The 21895-nt window shown below is 39.9% G+C and overlaps 3 protein-coding genes across 3 annotated transcripts; 1 reads left to right on the plus strand and 2 right to left on the minus strand.

Annotated features, from left to right (window-relative positions):
* Positions 1-743: 743 nt before the first annotated feature.
* Positions 744-1418, minus strand: LOC148788433 (uncharacterized). Its single transcript, XM_088880073.1, has 2 exons — positions 1101-1418; positions 744-1001 (listed from the first exon to the last, which is right to left on the minus strand). Exons 1-2 carry the CDS (start codon positions 1416-1418, stop codon positions 744-746), a joined length of 576 nt encoding a protein of 191 aa, XP_088736199.1.
* Positions 1419-6265: 4847 nt separating this feature from the next.
* Positions 6266-7231, plus strand: LOC148788434 (uncharacterized). The gene is made up of 2 exons (XM_088880075.1): positions 6266-6631; positions 6764-7231. The coding sequence occupies exons 1-2, from the start codon at positions 6266-6268 to the stop codon at positions 7229-7231; spliced, it is 834 nt and encodes a 277-aa protein (XP_088736201.1).
* Positions 7232-20746: 13515 nt separating this feature from the next.
* LOC105160152 (STOREKEEPER protein-like) lies at positions 20747-21649 on the minus strand. Its single transcript, XM_011077416.1, has one exon. It carries the CDS (start codon positions 21647-21649, stop codon positions 20747-20749), a length of 903 nt encoding a protein of 300 aa, XP_011075718.1.
* Positions 21650-21895: the final 246 nt, after the last annotated feature.

The following is a 21895-nucleotide window of genomic DNA, read 5'->3' on the forward strand; positions in this document are numbered from 1 at the left end:
GTTCAATATTTTGACTAGGAATTAAATTCAAATTCATCATTCGTTTGATCGAATTTAGATTTAAATGACCTAACCTACTATGCCACAGAGTAGAAGATTCCACATTCAATATAATAGAATCAGAAATATCAATTTTATTATTATCAACTCGAACTTTGAACAAGCCATCGTCTAAATAGCCTTTACCGACAAAAATACCAAATTGCTGAATTACAACTTTATTAAATTTAAAAACCAATTCATATCTCTCCCTAACTATTACAGAACTACTAATGATATTTCTTCTGACAGTGGTACATGATGAACTCTTTTTAGCCGATAGAATGCGCCCTGAAGGAACTTTCAAGTCCACGCTTCCCATCCAAAATACTTCAGATGTACTGGAGTTCCCCATGCTTACCGTCCTTCCACTGATGGCCTGATAAGACACAAAGAGAGATTTATCAGCACAAACGTGCACATTCGCTCCAGTGTCAATCAACCAATCATATGGTTGTAAATAGTCAGGAGTTCGGGTTGTACAGATACATACCAGCGAGTTGCTCTTGAGGTGTTAGCACTGCTAGAACCTCCCACAATCATATTAACAGCTGTCTGCCCAGTTTTGGCTTTTTTATTAGGACAAAGCTTGGCCCAGTGTCCAACCACAGGTTCCAGCATGGTTTGTTTGCTTTTGGTTTCTTATTTATGGAGGCCTTGCTTTTATTGATGGCTTTTGAGTTCGTGTTAATCTTATTCACTTTCTATTTTCCCATTATAAGATTGGCCCTTGGTTGATGTTCAACAGGCATCTTGTGCGTTTGATTTCTATGTTCTTCCTCAATGCTGATAGCAATCATAAGATCATCCAGAGACAATCTCCCTTTCTGATGCTTGAGTGTCATGCCAAAATTTTCCCAAGATTCGGGAAATTTGTCCACTATAGACATGACCAGAAACTTCTCGGGAAGCTTCATCTCAACATGAGCCAGAGTATGCTCAAGATTGATAATCCCATGAGTCTGTTCAGCTACAGATCAGTCCTCAACCATTTGATACCTCATGAACTTGGAAACAGAATACTTTTCGAGCCCTTGCTCTTTAGTATTATATTTTCGGACCAACTCAACCCACAGAGACTTAGTAGTGTAAGAATCGAAACAATAGACATCGAAAATTGTATTTGACAAGGCTGACAAAATAGCTCCTCTGCCTATTTGATCCCTTTCTGTCCACTGCGCTGTCTCAGCAGTTCTGGGATCGGTATCAGTAGGTTCAGATCTAGTGACCTGAATCATTGACAAGAGTCCTTTCGTCGTCAACCAAATTTTCATTCTCTGTTGCCAGCGTTTGAAAAACTGGCCCAAAAACTTGTCCGGTAAACCAGTCAAGTCGACCTTGGGTGTGATTGAAATTACAACAGAAATTGGCTCGGCCATCTTTAGTATTTTAGGAAACTAAAAGTAACGTTTTAAAAAATGAGTTTGAAAATAGCATTTTCCAAAATAGTTCTAACAACAAAATCCGATTTTTCAAAACCTGTATATTTTCTTCAAGACTATTGGAAAAATATTTGGTTTCAAGCAATCGAAATGATATTTTGAAATATTACAATCGAATTTAGAAATCGAAAGCAATTAAAGCCACGTTGGAACAAATAACATAAAGCAATTAGAAACGCTATTTATGACAAGAAATTTAAACTGAAAACTTACAACGAGAATTGTATCGTAACGATTCTCAGTACAATTGAAGTCGTTAATTTAATTGAATCACAGAATTACTGCTTGCCTTGAAGAAAATATACGCCCCGTATCAGAAGTGCACCGGGTTCAATGTAATTTCTCCCAGGATAAAACGATTATAGTTCTTTCGATTTCAGCACTATACCGAAGAACACCTCAATCAAATACTCAAAAGCTTGTAATCAAAACTTTATAGCTCAAATCTTTAACAAAATATAGAAGCCGAAAGAGAGAGAGGGAGAGAAAACTCAAAGTGTGAGTTTGTTGTTTGTGGTGTGTTCCAAATGGTGAAGAGACAAGCCTTTATGTAGGCTTCAAAAATTCAGCAATTAAAAACAGCAATGAAGACAAAATTAATGGCCATGAGTCCCCATCCAAAACCGAAAGATGATTTTGAACAAAAATTGTTGTTTCATCTCATCCAATTGCAATTTGAGGCTGATTTTGAAAAACTGTTTCATTACATTAAATATTGAATTGGATGCTTTTCAAGGCAAATGAAAATGGATGTTGGCAATAGAAATGTATCTTCAATTCTATGGGTTTCCACAAAAAAAAAAAAAAAAAATCCCACCACAATCAACATCGTGTACAGGACCAATTTCTTTTATTTCTGGAACATGCTTGAGTATAAGAATGAATGTGATGGGTATCTGCTGCAATATGCTAGGAAATAACAAAAACACCCTTCATTAAGGGTATTAATGTCCTTTCTCTAGAGGATCCGTGCCTCTTCTGTTTGGCGGGTCGCAGAGGACCCAACCCGATCCGAATAACAGCCTTGAAGACCCGGACAATCACAGTCGTCCGATCTGGATGCGAGCCAGTAGGATAAGGCCACGTGGCCCAGTCAACAGTATCCAGCTGTGCTCTATAAATAGACCCGAAATGCCATAATTAAAGGTAACAGTTCTGCATTTATTGAGATCGAACTTTGTGATCGCTTACTTTTCTCTCGATCAACCTAACTTGAGCATCGGAGGGTCATTGTCGGGGCGTGCCCGACGAGCTCATTGTTCTTGTCTTATTCTCAAGGAACCCAAAATCTGATCTTGGAGGAGTTAGCTATCTGTGACGAGTTCGTATATAGGGATCGGTGAATTCGTGCCGGATCAGTTGGTGCCGTTTGTGGGAACATTTAAGAAGTATCATCATGGAAGGTTCATCGAGGAGAAACGCCGGGGAAGAAGAGACGCCTAGGAAAGGAGGACCTACGATACAAATAACAAAAGATGAATTGCAAAGAATGATAGAAGAAGCGAGTCGGAATGCTATTGTAGAATATGAGAGAAGAACTGCGACCCCAGTAGTCAAAGAAACTGCTAGGAGGCAACTATTCAAAAATACTGAGCCCCGTAGAGAGTCGAGGGAGCATAGTGAGCAGGAACGCCGGAGTAAACGACCGGCTTCATCGGAAGCTGGATCCAGCAGTCATATTCGAACAAAGAGAAGAGAGCCTGTGATATCGCGGGCAGAGGTCGAGAGCATGGGAAGACAGATAGAGAGCTTGAACAAACAAATCGACGAGTTGAAGAAACGAGGAGAGATAGTCTCACACAACAAGAATTCCCCTTTCAGTAATGACATTTTGGTTCAAACGGTCGAACCGGGTTTTAGAGTACCTGATTTGCAGAGGTACGACGGAATGAAGGATTCGCAGGAGCATGTGGCTGCATTTGAAATGGTGATGAACTTATACAGACAACCGGGTCCTGTCATGGCAAAATTGTTCGCAACTACGCTCACGGGAAAGGCACAAGAATGGTTCACAAATTTGCCCCGGGGAAGCATTGAATCTTATGAACAGCTGGTACAAAAGTTCAATTTTCATTTTGCGAGCAAAAAGAAACAGAAGAGGTCAGCAACCCATCTGTTCAACATCCGACAGAGGGAAGAGGAGACCTTGAAGAACTTCATGGGGAGGTTCAATAATGAGACGTTGGAGGTGCAAGAATTGAGGATTAACATGATCGTAAGTATTTTGATTCACGGGTTGAGGAAAGGTCCCTTCATATCTGCGCTCGCACGCGACCCTTCGGGGGATGTTGAGCAGGTAATGGCTTTAGCTCAGAAGTACATAGACGAGGAAGAGGTGAACGCGATGAAGGATTCTGAACGAAGAGAGCGCGAACACACATACAGGTAACCGAGGTATGCCAGAGAAGGGGGAAGCAAGATAAAAAATGATAAACCCAAGGAACCAAAATACCAACCCAATACAACAACTACACTCCGTTGGCTATGTCGCGAGAGAAAGCCTTGATGATTGTCGAAATTGCAGATGTTCTGAAATGGCCAAGGCACACCAGGTATGCCCCCTCTAAAAAATTTTCTAACAAATATTGCAAATTTCATCGTGAGAGGGGGCACAACACGGAGGAATGTTTCCAACTTACGGACGAGATTGAGAGGTTGGTTAGACAGGGATACTTCCAGGATCGGGTTCCCCCAAACTACAAGATTAGTAAGGAGACGAGGAGGAGTAGGTCGAGAAGCTGGGATCGAAATCCTGGCCCTTCAAAAACGAAAAAAGCCCCACCCAGCGGGAACAATGCACCAACCAAAGGGGTGATCTACACCATTGTAGGGGGCTCGAGTTCGGGTGATTCGAGCAGGACCAGGAAGAGATGTTCTAGAACCATGAGCTCGGGCAGAGGAAGAGAGTTCGTGCTAAAAGTTGAAGAGGAAGAAGCCATTTCCTTTGACAGCTCAGACAAGCCAGAAGAAAGCGGAGATATGAATGATCCAATGGTCATCCAATTGGACATAACAAACTTCACTATTCACAAGGTGTTGGTAGATAGTGGCACTTCTGCGGACATCATCTTCAAAAGTGTGGTTGACAAGATGGGTCTAGAGAATGCTCAGTTGGAACCGGTGAAGACTCTGCTGCTCAGTTTTGGGGGGAGCGAAGTATCCTCTTTGGGAACGATCAAGCTGCCCATGTCCATGGGAGATGAGCCTAAGAGAAAAACCTTGATGGTTAAATTTCTGGTAGTAGATACTCCATTCGCTTACAACGTTATCCTGGGTAGACCGAGCCTGAATTCATTCCGAGCAGTCATTTCCACTTATCACATGAAGATGAAGTTCCCCATAGAGTACGGGATTGGAGAGGTGTCATGCGACCGAAAGGAGGCTAAAAAATGCTACAAGTTATCACTGAAAGGGGAGTCCGAACAGAAGAAAAGGAAGATCAAGGAAGATGCTGAACCTCGACCCTATGAGGCAGAACACTTGAAGCCCAGCGGTGAATATAAGGTTGTGCAGCTTGTGCCTGAAGAACCCGACAAAACTACCAGAATTGGGGCGAACATGGATAGAGAGATAGCCATGATAGATTTTTTGAGAAAGAACATGGACGTGTTCGTGTGGAATCCTTCGAATTTTACAGGGATCGACCCAGAGGTTATTGTGCATCGTTTGAACGTTGACCTGGGGGCCCGACCTGTACAACAGAAGAAGAGGTTGTTTGGGAACGATAAGAAGGAAATCATCAGACAGGATGTCGAGAAATTGCTTAAAGCCGGGTATGTGTCTGAAATTCAGTATACAAATCCTCGGGGAAATGGCGCATGTGTGTTGATTTCACAGACCTGAATAAAGCCTGTCCAAAGGACCCATACCCCCTACCGAGGATCGATATGATGGTAGACTCAATAGCCAGGTTCGAAAGGTTTTCGATGATGGACGCCTATCAGGGGTATCATCAAATCCACATGGCCGAGGATGACAGAGATAAGACCTCATTCATAACCGACAAGGGGATCTATTGCTACAACATGATGCCATTCGGTCTGAAGAATGTGGGCGCAACATATCAACGACTGGTTAACAAGATGTTTGGTGACCTGCTGGGAAAAACAATGGAAGTATACGTTGGTGATATGTTGGTCAAAAGTAGGATATCGCAGGATCACCTTGAGGACCTCGCACAAGCGTTCAGTATAATGAGGTCGTACGGAATGAAACTGAATGCAGACAAGTGCACCTTTGGAGTAGGAGGCAGAAAATTTCTGGGGTACATGGTTAGCGAACGAGGAATTGAGGCGAACCCGAAAAAGATCCAAACCATAATGAACTTGTGATCACTAACTACGATCAAAGAGGTGCATAAGCTAACTGGAAAGATCGCATCATTGAGCAGGTTTATTTCTCAATCGGCAGATAGAAGCTTACCTTTCTTCAAGGTTTTCAGAAAATCGAAAAACTTCGCATGGACTGAGGAATGCGAGAAAGCGCTACAAGAGTTAAAGGGGTATCTGACAAAAGCCCACCTACTAGCAAATCCAAAGGAAGGAGAAACCCTGTTCTTGTACTTAGGTATATCGGAGAATGCAGTCGGTTCGGTTTTGGTGTAGGAAAAAGCCGGTAATCAGAATCCAATATATTATGTTAGCAAGATGCTCCAAGGCGCTGAATCGAAGTATTCAGAGATAGAAAAGTTAGCGCTCGCCTTAGTAGTAACGGCTCGAAAGTTGCGAGCTTACTTTCAATCGCACAAAGTGGTGGTATTGACAAATCACCCCCTAAAACACGTGATGTCGCGACTCGAGGCCTCAGGCCGATTGATCAAATGGGCTGTCGAATTGGGACAGTATGACGTTGACTATCAGCCCAGGACTGCACAGAAAGCCCAGGTGCTGGCAGACTTTGTGACGGAGCTATCTAGCGACCTGAAATCACCTTTAGCTGCTGAAGAGCAGAGCTCGAAATGGATGTTGCATGTGGATGGTTCCTCAAATGCCAACAATGGAGGAGCGGGCATATTGATTCAAGGGCCCAAGGGAGTAGAGATCGAGGTGGCAGCTCGCTTGTCTTTTCCTGTAACCAATAATGAGGCAAAATATGAAGCACTCATCTTGGGATTAGAACTTGCATATGAAGCTGAGGCCAGAGACCTGGAGGTTTTCATAGATTCTCAATTAATTGCATTGCAAATTGAAGGAACGTACGAAACTAGGGAAAGGATGATGACATCTTACAAGTAGATCGTACAAAAATTAATGAGCAAATTTAACAAATGTTCTATTTTACAGGTGCCTAGAATAGAAAACGACAAAGCGGATGCCTTATCCAAATTTGAGGCCGCAATGGATGGGATTAGAGATCGCGGAATAACAGCGTTGGTGCGTGAGCGATCAGCCCTAGCGAGCAGAATGGAGGTGCAAGTAGTCTCCAAAGCCGGGTCGTGGAAGGATGAAATCATTAAATACTTGGAGAACAACATCTTGCCTACCGATCCCGTCGCGGCGAAAAGAGTGAAATTTCGAGCTACACGATTCACTATGTTGTCGGGGCAACTGTACAAGCGAACACTGGATGGGCCTCTCCTGAAATGCTTAGACGAGGAGAGAGCCTTGTACGTGATGCGCGAAATCCACGAAGGGAGCTGTGGGAACCATTCAGGTGCGAGATTCCTGGCTCAGAAGATCATACGACAGGGGTATTTCTGGCCCACATTGGTCAAAGATTCCAAGGAGTTGGTGAAGAAGTGCGAAAGCTGATAGAAATATGCATCCCTGATACACCAACCAGTGACCTCAATGGAGCCGATCAAAATAGCATGTTCGTTCGACCAGTGGGAAATAGACATCGTGGGACCTTTCCCCCCTGCACAAGCTCAAAAGAAATTCATCATTGTAGCGGTTGAATACTTCTCCAAGTGGGTCGAAGCGGAGGCTGTGGTGCCAAGATACCCGAGAGAGAAGCCATTAACTTCATTTGGAAGAACATCATCTGCAGGTTTGGAATACCTAGAATTCTAATTTCTGATAATGGCACCTAATTTCAGGGAAGAAAGATTACAGAATAGTGCAAGGAGCTCAAGATCGAATAGCACTTCACGGCGGTCGCGAATCCGCAGGCCAATGGGCAGACGGAGATGACTAACAGAACGATCCTGCAACACTTGAAAACACGACTGGAAAATAAAGGATCGTGTGTAGACGAACTGCCAGGAGTTCTATGGGCTTACCGCACAACTCCGCGAACTGCTACAGGCGAGACCCCATTTTTCTTGGTATACGGGACGGATGCTATAATTCCTGCGGAGGTAGGAGAGGAGTCCCAAAGGATCGCATCTTACGACCTTAGTTCTAACCAAGGTGAGCAGAATTTCGACCTTACAGTGATCGAAGGGAAGAGAGATGCGGCATACGCCCGAATCTTGCACCACAAGGGGTTAATGATGAAAAATCATGATCGAAGGGTTTGACCAAGGCAACTACAAGTGGGAGATCTGGTGTTAAAGAAAGTGGAGGCCTCCAAACACGTTGGAAAATTGGAACCGCCATGGGAGGGGCCATACAAAGTGACCGAGATCAGGAAAAAAGGTACGTACAAGTTGCAAGATATGCAGAGACGAAACTTGCCGCGACCATGGAATATCCAGAACTTGAAAAAGTTCTATGCGTGAAGGGAGATTGCATTTATGGAGCCTGTGAAAGGCCGTCAACTAGCTGGAGAGCGCTTATTATGGAGCCTGTGAAAGGCCATCAACTGCGGAGAGATAGCATTTAAGGAGCCTATGAAAGGCCATCAACTGCGGAGAGATCGCATTTCTGATGCCTGTGAAAGGCCAATCAACCGTTCGAAGACACCTAAAGGAGCCTGTGAAAGGCCATCAACTGCGGAGAGGTCGCATTTCTGGTGCCTATGAAAGGCCAATCGACCGTCCGAGGACACCTAAAGGAGCCTATGAAAGGCCACCAAATACGAAGATCGCATTAATGGAGTCAGTTTGAAAGTTCACATCCAAGGTTAGGAAGGTCGCATTTTTTGTATTAGAAACAGTCATTAATACATATGATAATATCTGAAAGAACTTGTACAAAGTGTAATCCCTTTTTGTAATCCCTTTTGAGAAATTCCAAGAAGCCAATTTGTCTTTTCGTGTTACATTGATTCAAAAATTATGCTTATCTTATGCTTGATATTACCTATTGCCGAATTCTTCAAAATGCCACACGCCAACTAAAAAAGAGGTGTTCAACAAACTGCAATCTGAAAAAGACGCGGCCTGCAGTGCGATCTGAAAAAGATGCACTTCACACGCCAACTTGAAAAAGAGGCGTTCCACAAACTGCGATCTGAAAAAGATGCACTTCACACGCCAACTGAAAACGAGGCGTTCAACAAACTGCGATCTGAAAAAGACGCAGCCTGCAGTGCGATCTGAAAAAGAGGCGTTCAACAAGAACACACACTATCTAAGAAAAAAGAGCACCCGAGGAAGAACGATGAGAAGTGAAAGGCATCAATACACGAGCTGTCAAAAGATCTATTCTTTCATTAATGAAGCATCATGTACAGGACAGCATCAAAAAATCATGCTGATCACATTAGTATGTCATTGACAAGTGTATCAATAAGAATTGTCTAAATGAACCAAGCCCCTGATCACATCAGTCGTCGGCTTCTAACTCCTCCCTCAAAGCTGCAAACTTATCCTCTTCGAGATCGGGTTCATCAGGATAGGGTTGAAGGTCGCCATCGAGCATGATATCCATTTGACTGCAGTTAAAAGACTCTTGAAATCCACCAAGTTTCTCAATTTGAGCCTCACACGTCTTATAGCCCTTGGTGAAAAAGTCAGCAGACTTGATCTCAATAGTAGTCTTGAAAGTGTCCGTCTTCAAGAAGTCGCGGACAACAGCCATACGGGAGCTCGCTAAAATCTGGTGATGCTCTTCCAGTGAAATGCGACCGGCCTGGCCTTCATCAAATCCCTTCTTATGGCCCTCGACCAGCTCGACCTCCTTGCCAGCCTCAAACCCTTCTTTCCGACCTTCTGATAGGGCGACCTCCTTGTCCTTGTTAGCAGCTGCAAGCTCGCCCTTCCAAAACCCGGAGTTTCTCGAGCAAAGTCTGCATCTCCTCCACATGAGCTCGATCCGTTCTATCCCTATCAGCCAGTTGTGCTTGAAGCTCCTTCACCTTCCTATCGGACAAAATGTGGTTTTTGCGATAGGTCGTGCATTTCATGGATAGGCTCCGGAAGAACGTCAATGCCTGCAATATTGATCAAAATTGTTTAGAGTCGAATACCAAAATTGCAGTAAAAAATATGAGATGACTTGTAGCTGAGCATGAACCCCATATTCCTCGACCCTGACGGGATTGTTTGCTACTAAGGAGCTCTGATCATGGAGAGAGGTGAAAGAGTCGTACAGCTCGAAGGACTCCCCTCCTATTTTTGAGAAAAGGACAGAACTAGAAGAGTTGTTCCCCCTCGGAGCCATCCGATCTCCCTTCTGTTCAGACGAATGGGGTTGATCGCCTCTCAGTGCCTCCCTAGTCTCTTCCCAGCAAGAGGCAAGTTGTTCTAACTGCAGAAACCTTTCGCGCTCATCTGCCTGTTCGGCCTTAACTACAGCTTCCTTGGCCATCCTGCTCAATTGATTTGGATCGATGGGACTTTGAGGGTTTCGAAGACCCAGAAGGTTCTGTTGGCTCTTTATCTCTCGCCTCATCCCCATGCCCGTGCTTGTGCGAAGCCCGGTTCCATTTTTTCTTTTCTCCACTATCTTGGTCGTGCTTCTTAGGTTCACCCCCCTGATCGCCACTCAGATCGTTGAGATTCAGTTCTAAGTCAGAAGAGTTGTATCCTTGCAGAGGAAGAGGGGGGGTCTCCTCGCTATTGACCTGAATAGGATGATGGTCAGCAGGGCTCACAGGCACAGGGGCTCGCGAAGGGGCTTGTATAGGTGAGCTCGAAGGGGGATCTGTAGGAGGTGCGACCTGCTTCCCCTTGGCCTTCATCTTATTTTCGGCCGCCTTCAGCCGTAGAGCGTAACGAGAGCTCATGATTATACTATCTGCAAAACAGAGGTATGTAAGCGAACTCAAATAGAATGATAAGGTAATGCGTCGTACGAGAAAAAGAGATCACCTAAAGACTCTTCGACGTGGAGGGGCGTTGGAGATAGCCCAGACAGTCGCAAAACCTTCTTAGAGAGAAGCTTCTTGGGGTCGTACATATAAGAGGTTAAACTATTTATTTGATCGCCCTCCAGCCCCCCTCCACTTGTCTTGGGAACATGTTTATATTTACTCCATTCCATTTTAAAAGGCCAAATACGGGTTGGTGGTCGAACAATTGTAACCAGGCCCCTAAGTTCGATTTTAAAGTACTCAGATATCTACAGTCAGACTTGGCAGAAAGGTAGAAGAAACCCCTATCACCTGATCGTTTGGAAGTGGTGAAAGAGTATAAACTCCAGAAGTTATCAAAACTGCGTTCAACACCCAAATATTGTATTATTACGACAAAAAGAACAATATGAGTAATAGAGTTGGGAGAAATTTTCATAGGGCTTATCTCCAGTTTATTCAAAATTGCGGATAGAGGAGGAGCTAAAGGGAACCTCAACTCGGCGTCAAGATGTTTGATAGAAAAGGAACAGAAACCAGGAGGAGGACGGTGCATGCGATCGAAAGCCCTACGAATGATAATCTCGTACTCAGGGGGTATGTAATATTTTTCCCTAATCTTGCGAATAGGGGTTCTGACACTACTGACTACAGCTTCCCAAGGATTCCTGGCTGCCTATCTCGGAATTTTTCAAGGGTAGAAGGCCCAACTTGTTTATCAAGAGTTTTGAAAATCTAGAACAATTTGTTCCATTTTGGAGAGGTAGAAAAGGAATCATAAGCAGACCCGGAAGGGGTCGCAGACGACCCGGAGCCAGAGCTCGAACCAGAATTTGAACTAAAGCTGGAAGACATCGTCGTACCTTAGAACAGGATGGCTCTGGAAGCTGCAGATCGAACGCGAACTCGAAGTTACAAGCACTGGTCGCTAAAGCTTATGTGTGGGGCGGGGGAAAATGTTGGAATGAATGGTGTATTTATAGGTTCACTTTTCTGGGGAAGCGCGCCACAGACAAGGTCACCGGATGATGCCACGTGTCCACCAGAGGTGCGAGATCGATGGATGCGACCGTTCTACTTCTTCAAAAGCAATAAATTGCACTTTGAATAACTGAGGGAGTAATGATGGGTATCTGCTGCAATATGCTAGGAAATGACAAAACCACCCTTCATTAAGGGTATTAATGTCCTTTCACTAGAGGATCCGCACCTCTTCTGTCGAGCGGGTCGCAGAGGACCCGACCCGGTCCGAATAACAGCCTTGAAGACCCGAACAATCACAGCCGTTCGATCTGGATGCGAGCCAGTAGGATAAGGCCACGTGGCCTAGTCAACAGTATCAAGTTGTGCTCTATAAATAGACCCGAAACCCTGTAATTAATGGTAACTGTTCTGCATTTATTGAGATCGAACTTTGTGATCGCTTACTCTTCTCTCGATCAACCTAACTTGAGCGTCGGAGCGTCATTGTCGGGGACGTGCCCGACGAGCTCATTGTTCTTGTCTTATTCTCAGGGAACCTAAAATCTAATCTTGGAGGAGTTAGCTATCTGTGATGAGTTCGTATATAGGCATCGCTGAATTCGAGCCGGATCAGAATGGATGTCCCAACCTTCTATGCCATAACATTCTGTTACAAATTTGAGATGTAAAGCAAGTATTTTTTTAGCTTGATGTATGAATCAATGATAGTGGAATCGAATGAAGATTTGTCTAATAAATACAAAATTGCCCAATTGTGTTCCTACGGCTGGAGCCCTTTTAGTCTTCTGATTCTGAAAAATGCAATGAGGTGAACAAAACAACACTTCAATAGATGAGGATAAACAAAGCTTAGGAACTGATAACAAATTAAACTTTAAAGGAAGGTACTAACAACACGACATTGAGTGCACAGTCTGTGTGACTGATTGAGTAGTACTGTCAGGCAAATGAACTAAGGTAGGGTGAAGCAAAGGTGAAAGATTATCAAGAATGCAAGTGGTAGCACACATGTGATTGGTTGCCCTCATATCTACAATCCAAGAGGATAAAATTTCAGCTCCATATCTAGCAAAAACAACATTCATACCTGCAAAATCATCCACATTCGCCAGGTTTCCTTGTGGCTGATCAACCTGCATATTGCTCTTCATTAATCTGATTAACACCTGTAACATATCCTCCTTATTATCATACTGGAGCACCCTTCTTAGGTCCAACTTCTGCTGCAAATCCTCTGACTGATCTTGCATATCGTTTTCTCTTGTCCATGTAGCTTAAAATATGTGTCCCTATTATGGCCTGTTTTATCACAATGCGTGCAACATTGTGTTCTTTTGTTAGCAACATATTTTTTCCTGTCAAATTTGGCTCCTCCTTGCACATACCGTTGTATTTTCAATGGTATCAGTTAGTTCCATGTCCACCTGTTTTTGTTTCTCAACACTCTATATCATTGCATATGCTTTCTTAATTATGGGAATTGGATCCATTACCAACAGCTGGTGTCTAACACTATCGAGCGCAACTAGATCTGCTACTGCCTTTTATGCACCTCCAGTGCATCCATTACATATACACTGTGGAGTTGGTTTTAACTTAGACATTTCATCCCAAAGTTTCTTCATATTTATGAAATACCTTGATAGTGGTGCATTTTCTTATGTCATTGAGCAAATTTCCCTTTGCAGTTGATAGAACTGCGGACCATTACATTCGCCGTATCGTTGTTCAAGATCCAAGCGAAGGTTCCTAGAGGACTTCATATACATAAAGGCCTCTACAATATCCTTAGAAATAGAGTTCAAAATCCACGTGGTTACCATACTATCTACCCTAATCCACTGCTCAGAGTGTGGATCATTCACACTTGGTTTCGCAGAGGTTCCATCAATGAAACCTAATTTCATCTCAGCTCATAATGCAGGCTTAACTCGAAAACTCCAATTCAAATAGTTATTTCCGTTGAGAGGAGCACTCACCAGCACCATTCTAGGATATCTAATCCATGGAGTTGCAGTGCTTCAGGTAGGGTTGTCTAGTCACAGTGGGAGTTGATGTCTCCGCCATTGCTGAGATTGGCTCGATCCGTTTCACATGTTAGTTTATGAACATGGGTATGCAGGGACCTTCCATTGAAATCTCTGATACCATGAAGGACTACAGAACTTGCAGAGAAAATAATTGTGGCCATCTCAGATATTTTGGTGAGTGAACTAATCTTTCCATTCGACTCAATTCAAGAAGAAGTTAGAGGCAGAGAAAGAGCATTATATAAGACGACGAAGCTAACTACCATCTAACTACCTTGCCGGCGTGGCTGCCAACTAGCTTGAGTCATCGTCTTCAAGCTTCAAACTGCTGTTGCTGCTGCCACTGTCGCGATAACTCACGACACAGTCGACCCCGAAATATTTCGCGATAGGCATATAGAATAGCAACACATAGGAAAATAACACTGGTGGATGGGCAAGGGAGGGAGTGGCCAGTTAAAGTAACAGACAGGAATCTTGGCATCTTTGCTATGACTGCTGGATGGAGAAACTTTCTGATAGGCTACTAGGTGCTAGTTGAAAGCACGATTTTGTTCGAGTTCATCCAGGGATCTAGCAATGCGATCAAAGTCCGAGTCCGAGAGAAGAGCAATCCTATCATGCAACTGAACTCATATATAGATGTTAGGAAGGGTTTGTAAGCATATGTTCGCCAAAACTGCGTCATCTTGCATGCTATTATACTATGCTTTTATTATGTAAATATAAATATGCTCTTAATTTAAAATTTTTTTAATTAAAATTATAATTTAATTGGATTATTTCAAGTCACGTGACAATGCAAATTTTATGCATCACATGACCTAATGGTTGCAAATTTTAAGCATTTTATCATCAATTTCCGCTACCACCAAAAATAATTTGTGCGTGATCAAAATATCACTCCCTAATTCACTGAATTAAATTTATATTTTTTTCTCTCTAAAAATAAATACACTTCTAAATAATGGTTTCTCCAAAAGTCAGTTCACATTAATAAAATATGTGGAAAAATTCTACTTTTAGTTTCATATATTAAAAATTTTTATCGAAAAAAAGTTATTTATGAATAGATTTCAGTAATTCTGAATTTATTGATAAATTATGAGTTAAAATAAAAATAAAAAGAAAGAAATGTAATTTACTTAGCACGATTTGTAGAAAATTGGGTCGGAGGAAAAAAAATGGTAGCGGTCTGAGCCTGATCCTATCCAAAAAAAATCGAGTTTTGATTGGGTCTTGAGTTGGGTTCAATAAGTTGGGTAGGATTTGTGTATAAATTAATCTATTTGAGCCTTCTTTGGGCTTGGGTAGAGTAAGATCCTACCCATTGACAAGCCTACTTTAAACATCAAGTAACGATTTTAACATCGACTATATTTTTGTGATTTTAGAAATGACTAGTAAGATAATTAATTTATTCAAATTTTCTATTAATGTAACTACCCAATTAAGATTATATATATATATTATTTTTATTGATAATAGATTTTAAAATATAAAAGAATATTTATTATAGAAATACTGAGCCACGAGGACTATTTTTTTCTTTTGAAATACAGCTATGTCTTTAAAGCAAGCAATATACTATTACACAACATTCGGTATGCAACAAAACAACATACTCAAAAAATGAATTCAAACACTGTGAAGTATGTTGTTTGGATTTATTTTTAGATATAATTTAAATAAGTGTTGTATGTTTGATGTTGTGTTTTAAGAGACAAAAATCATTGTTTACTATCAAGCCATGTCTCTTTTATATATATTTATATATAGATGTACATATATAAATGTTGTATTTTTTAAAAAATAAAAATCACTATTTATTTTCAAATAATATCTCTTTTAATTATATTTATAGATATATGTGTGTATATATATTATATATAGAAAACTCAAAATAAAAAATTCACACAAATAAAGTAGGCAAATATCGAGAGTGTTTTGGCTCATTCCCAAAATGGGGGAAAAATAGTTTTGACAGTGAAGCAAAGTGTATTTACTTGAATTTGGTTCTGTAATTAGTTTTTTGGAAAATCTGCAATGTTTTTGGCAATTGCAAACATTGACAGTTCTTTGAAAAAATCTGTAATTTTAACAATTTTCATGATTTTCTATTTTTTAAAAAAAAATGGTGATTTTTGAAAAAGTTTTGTAAAAAAATTACTTTTATGTAATTTCTGCAATTATAGAAATACATATCACATTGAAATTAATTATAATCTATTTTTTCTGAAATTATAATATTTTTCTGTAAGTCTTGTGTAATTTGTGTAATGTTTCAAAACTAATTGTATAGTTGTGTAATTTATGAAATTATTATGTAAATTTATGCAATTCTTGTGTGTATTGTATCATATTGCAAATTTTTTTTGTGAAACTTGTTGTAGAGATGTGCAATTTATTGTATAATTAGGCTTATTGATGTAATATTATTTTTTACATGACATTAGCCCAATATTCCCAATAACATAATTTTTACATCATAATATAAATAATCACAAAATTTGACCAATATATAATTTCAATAATAACATTATTTAAATAATAATGTAAAAATAATCACAAAAATTAGACCATTATTCCCAATTATAACATTTTTATATCATAATGTAAATAATCACAAAAATAGACCAATATACAAATCCCAACAATAACATTATCTAAATAAGAATATAAATAATCACAAAAAATAGACCAATATTCTCAATAATAATATTTTTGCATAATAATATCAATAATCCCAAAAATTAAACCAATATTCGCAATAATAATATTATTTACATAACAATGTCAATAATCACAAAAATTAGGCTAATATTCCCAATATTAACATCAATAATAAAAACTTTACATAAAAATGTCAATAATCACAAAAATTAGACCAATATTCGCAATAATAATATTATTTACATAACAATGTCAATAATCACAAAAATTAAGCTAATATTTAATATTCCCAATATTAACATTATTTACTTAACAATGTCAATAATTACAAAATTAGAAAATATTACCAATAATAATATTTTTATATAATAATGTCAATAATAACAAAATTAAGCAATAATCCCAATAATAATATTATTTATAAAATAATATCAACAATAACAAAATTAAGGTAATATTTCAAATTAAAATACAATAATAGAATCATTAGAACTAGAACAAATTGAGGACAATATTTTCAATAATTAATAATTATTTAAAAATATTTAATTCCTTTGCAACACTCGTACAAACACATCATGCATGCCTTTAAGCTTGTTTAGCCTATCAAGTGAATTTTGCTTGTAGAACTAGTTAGGTTTATCCATCTTCATCTTCAACTAAAGACAATATTGATAGAGAAAAAAATAGATAAACTTAAGTTGTACTATAATGAAAAGTCCATGTGATAGACTAAACAAGCTTAAAGTAATGCTTGGCCGTTTGTATATGTGCACAAGAGAATTACGTTTTTAAATAATTAATGAGTACAATAATCATAACTTCATGATAGTATTTTCGATGTGTAAGAATTAGTATATTATTTTTTATTTACATATTAATATCAATAATCGCAAAAATTTAGACTAATACTTCTCAATAATTTGTTTAGATCATGTCTAGTGGTACGCCTCGGTGCCACGTGGTCGAGGACATGGTCGTGGTAGTGGCCGCGGTCGTGGCCCGCCACTTCCAGTAGCACCATCAGATGCTTAGGTTAGGGAAGCAGTCCTTCGACCACCCCCACCACCTGACACGACCACACCGTCCTCAGCCTCTCAGACTTCAGATGATGTTGGACAATACAGCAATCTGCACCGGTAGCTGATGACACAATACAACAGTCTGCCACACCAGTGGCTGCTCCACCACCACCACCACCAGCAGGCCCCCCCTCATCAGCGCGCTAATACATCAGCCTTTATGACCCGAGGTAAATTTATTTATCAAATTCTTTTAGTATTATTTTATCTTGAAAATATCTAATTAACATGTCCTTTCACGTCTGACCACCGCTTCCACGAGTACATCAATGCAGTCATTTGGGAACACTTTCTCCACCTATGGCCATATCTGAGGCAGGTGCTGCTAGAGCACTAAAATTTCTGGTTCGAGAGTATGAAGGTAATCAAATTTAAATTTGATTTGGTATTATCTAATAATCTAAATTGTTTAATAAATTTTACTAATGTTTTGTTTAATTTTATTATTGTAGATGACCTACTAGTGAGACTGTGATGACGAGTCCATATTCGAAGTCTTACACACATGGGCCGAAATGTATATCCCAAATACATTTTTCGTCGCCAGGTCCAACCTGGTCAAGCCACTCTGGTTGGCCAACGAGGTCTGGCTCCAGCTCCAGCTCCAGGCGTACTGGGCCAACAAGGACTTCCAGTAGGAGTCCACGAAGAATAAGGTGAATCGAACGGCGAACCTTACGGCATCCTCGATTGTGTACCGAGGGAGGGGACGTTGATAAGTAAATAATATTATTTTATAAATAAGATGCTAACTATTGTTTCTTCTACAGAAGGTGGAGTTCGGTCGGCCGCCCAAGTAGATACAGTTATTTGAAAGGTGCTATAAGGAAAACAAAAGGAGGATGACGGCTAGAGCAGGCCGAGGGAAGCGGAGGTGGCGGCAAATAGATTATTAATATTATTTTTTAAAAAAAAATTAATTTTTGGTTAAAGAACTAATAAATTTGTTTGTTTTGCTGGAGACATTTCAGAAGTTGATGGAGGATCGTCATCCTCAGGCCACGGTTGAGGACCATGATGCCCTGGCCGAATTGGAGGCTTTGGTGGCAGTGACAGAGCAGCAGATATGGCTGGCTACAGTCGGGGCAAGAACAAGGGCCAAGTATTTGGCCTTGGTTTTGAGGCCCACGTCTACAGCCGGACCTTCACATCACCATCGCCACCCCTGCCGACACAGCCATTGCCACCACCACCACCAAACCCGGCTATGAAGGACCGCATCGGCCGTCTCGAGACGATGATGGCAATGATGAGGGAGATGCGGGCCTCCTCCTCGACCGCAGCACCGCTTCCGACACAACCCCCAGCCTCAAACTAGGACGATATGGATGTCACTAACTACGTAATTAGGTAATTTTTCATATTAATAAAATATTTTTCCTTGATTGTTCATGTTTCATAATGTTTATTACATTCCATTATTTCATATTTATTAAATTAATTAAATTCATAAATATAATTAGTTAAAAATGTATTAAATTAATTTAATTGTATATTTAAATTTATTAAAATATAAATTTATTTATTTATTAAATTTTTTATTAAATATATGAATAAATTATAAAATATAAATAAATTAAAAAAATTGAAATGACTTTAGTAATAGTAAGAAAATATTACAAATCTAAGTAAATGACCATTCCAAATACCATTACTAAAACAGTTCTAAACACGTGTTCCTACCTGCATTGACTATTCCAATACCATTGCTATAACCATTTCAAACAAGTGTTCCTAAATAGTGGTTGACCAGTCTTAATACCATTGCTACTTCAGTTTTAAGTATGTGTTCCAAACTAAGACAGACTGTTCCTAATACCAATAGTAAAATAATTTTATATACGTGCTCCTAAATAAGACTGACCGTTCCTAAAACCGTTACAGAAGACTGTTCCAAATAAAAATATACCCGTGCCTAAAACTATTGCAAAGATCGACAAAAAAATCATTCAAAGATCGTTCCTATATTTATCACCAATACAAAAAAAAAAAAGTTTTAAAATTCAAGCACGAGGATTCCAAAAATCATTGCAAAAGTAACCCAAAAGAAATACAGTAACTGTTCCAAATTTCGTTAAAACCGTTCCAATTAAAAAAATAATTTTTTTGATAAATTTAATACTAGGAACGATTTTTCATATAATGTTACGGAGCCCATCCCAAATAGGATTGGTCTTGCATGAACTATTCCTAAGTATTTGTAACACCATTTATAAGGATGGATGTCCAACCGTCCCAAAATCGTTCCAAAAACCGCTCGCAGATACAAAAGAAAAAAAAATTATTCCTAAACCCGCCCCAAATTCCGCCTTTTTTTTTTTCTAGTGTAATGAAGTTTTGTTTAAGGAATTTTTAGTCTTTTTTAAAAATTTATTTATTTTTTTGCCAAAAAAATGAAGGGTGTCGTTGTATTGCAGATTTTTTTTTGCAAGCATTTTAATGTTTTATAAACCTCAAGGAGGATAATGTAATTTCCTACCTAACAAGGATGTATTTGTAATTATACTAAATCTCAAAAGGTGTGGATTTACTTCACTCTAATATATAAGATAATCCCTGCAATGGACAAAAAATAGCTAGGTTAGCAAAGAAAAAATAAAATATTACATTTAAGTAAAAAATATGTGAGATCATAACATTTAACTCCCTTAACATTTTAAAATATTACAATTTGGTCCAAAGGGCATTTTTGTCTCAAAATTGGTCAAATAATAGTCAAACATTTTATTAGGGATATTTGATAAATTCACCGAAAATCTATCGGTGGAGTTAAATGTTAGATGGGACAAACCTCAAGGAGGGTAAAATATAATTTTTGATTTAATAGAAATGTATTTGTAATTATGTCAAACTTAAGGGACTATTGATGTAATTTACCCTTATTTTTTTTATTTATCACAAGTGTGCAGCTTATTTTATTGCAGAGACATTTTTTTTTATCTTTCATAACTGGGCAGCTTATCTTTTTGCAAAATTTAGTGGAAAAACTTGTCATTTTATCGTGAGATGCATTCAAATTGTGACATAATAGAATATAATTCCCTATGAGGCAAATATTTTATCTGCTTCCTAACTTGTGACTTGATTCTCTTTTATTAGTTATGACATGAAGACTTCATTGTGCAAACAGGCAAGTGCACCTAATTTATGTAGTAATCTGAAGACCTGCTTTAAAATTTCCAAGACAAGAACTCTGTCAAAGACATAAAAAGGAATCCATCAAATCTAATTTTCCACAAAAACAGACATCAACTCAACAAAACAGCATATATAACTGATATCAACATTCAGAAACAACTAAAAACTAACACTAAGATGGACAGCAACAGTATGTTATACCTGTTCAAAAGCCAAAAAGTCTCTTAAATCCTTCATTTGCTCAGAGTAGATTGTGCAAGTCCCTCCTAATCAAATCAATCCTTTTAAGCTCCAGGCTAAGCTCTGCAGCTTTCACATCCCTCCACTTCTCTTCCAGCTCCTGTAACTTCTCTCTGCCAATCAAAAGGAATTTCTCCTTGATGAAGTTGGGATATCCATTTTCATTCAAAGACAATGCCACGAGTGGGTACGCAGAAGCAAACTCCTCTTTGTCAATCTTCCCCGTTTTTTTTTGGTTCTTCATTATCTCTTTGTCTGCATCATGCTCTTTCCCAGCCCGTTTTCTCTTCTTTTGGAATCTGCTTCTGTCTCCCTTTTGTGGTGTCTCCTTTTCTTTTTCAGCATGTTTGTCCCCAGCTTCGCATTTATCTTCTCCCCACAGTGTCTTCGACACATCAAACACAGCGGATTCATGGGCGTCCAACAAATCAAGCCAGTCCCCATTGGCGCGAGCTTTTTTAAAATTGTTCTCAAACTTGCCCTTGAGCCTACGAATCTCCTCAGACACCTGAGTTCTGGTAAACTGATGCTGGAGATTGTCCTTGATGAAGTTGTAAAACTCGGTCCACTTGTTGTTCCTCCCGTCAGCCCAGAAAACGGCGAGGCCTTTAAGCAGAGCGATTTCATCCTCTTCGGAGAATATCTTAGAGAAAGGGGTGTTCTTCACGCTAGGTTTTGCGGCAGAGCACTCCGACTCCTCTTTTCCAGATACGGGTCCTTCTTCTTCACGCGGTGGATTCAACTTGGTCTTCTTCGGAGGTACTGCTGCTGTGCTTTCCTCTTCTTCGCTTTTGGAGTCTGAGTCAGAATCGGTTTCTTCGTCTGCCTCGTGAGTAGTTTGTTGCTTATCTTCTTCGTCTTCTCCTTCTCCATCTCCACTGAAACTCAGACGCTGGGGCCTCATTTTCAGAAGAGAAGTGGGAGGAGTGGAGTAGTGGGGAGAGCTTTGTACTTCGATTCGTGCGATTGAGCGACAGAAAAAGGAACGGGTGGAAGGCGAGGGGTTGAGGAGAAGCAGAAGAGGCCAGCAAGGCAGCAAGAAACTGCTCAGTTCCCAACAAACTTTTTCCCTCCCAACTCTTTCCCTCCAGGCTGCCACAGCGTGCGCTGTAGGCCTCAGCGACGGCCGAGTCCTTTTTTATAGTTTTTT

This window comes from Sesamum indicum, linkage group LG4, assembly GCF_026168435.1.
Source record: "Sesamum indicum cultivar Baizhima isolate 11 linkage group LG4, ASM2616843v1, whole genome shotgun sequence".
Lineage (NCBI taxonomy): Eukaryota > Viridiplantae > Streptophyta > Magnoliopsida > Lamiales > Pedaliaceae > Sesamum > Sesamum indicum.

Coding starts and splice junctions, on each gene's coding strand:
- LOC105160152 (XM_011077416.1), bottom strand. CDS start 21,649: ATGAGGCCCCAGCGTCTGAGTTTCAGTGGAGATGGAGAAGGAGAAGAC.
- LOC148788433 (XM_088880073.1), bottom strand. CDS start 1,418: ATGGCCGAGCCAATTTCTGTTGTAATTTCAATCACACCCAAGGTCGAC. Junction 1,002..1,100: donor AGTCTCTGTGGGTTGAGTTG/GTCCGAAAATAT, acceptor GTAGCTGAACAG/ACTCATGGGATTATCAATCT.
- LOC148788434 (XM_088880075.1), top strand. CDS start 6,266: ATGTCGCGACTCGAGGCCTCAGGCCGATTGATCAAATGGGCTGTCGAA. Junction 6,632..6,763: donor CTGAGGCCAGAGACCTGGAG/GTTTTCATAGAT, acceptor TCTATTTTACAG/GTGCCTAGAATAGAAAACGA.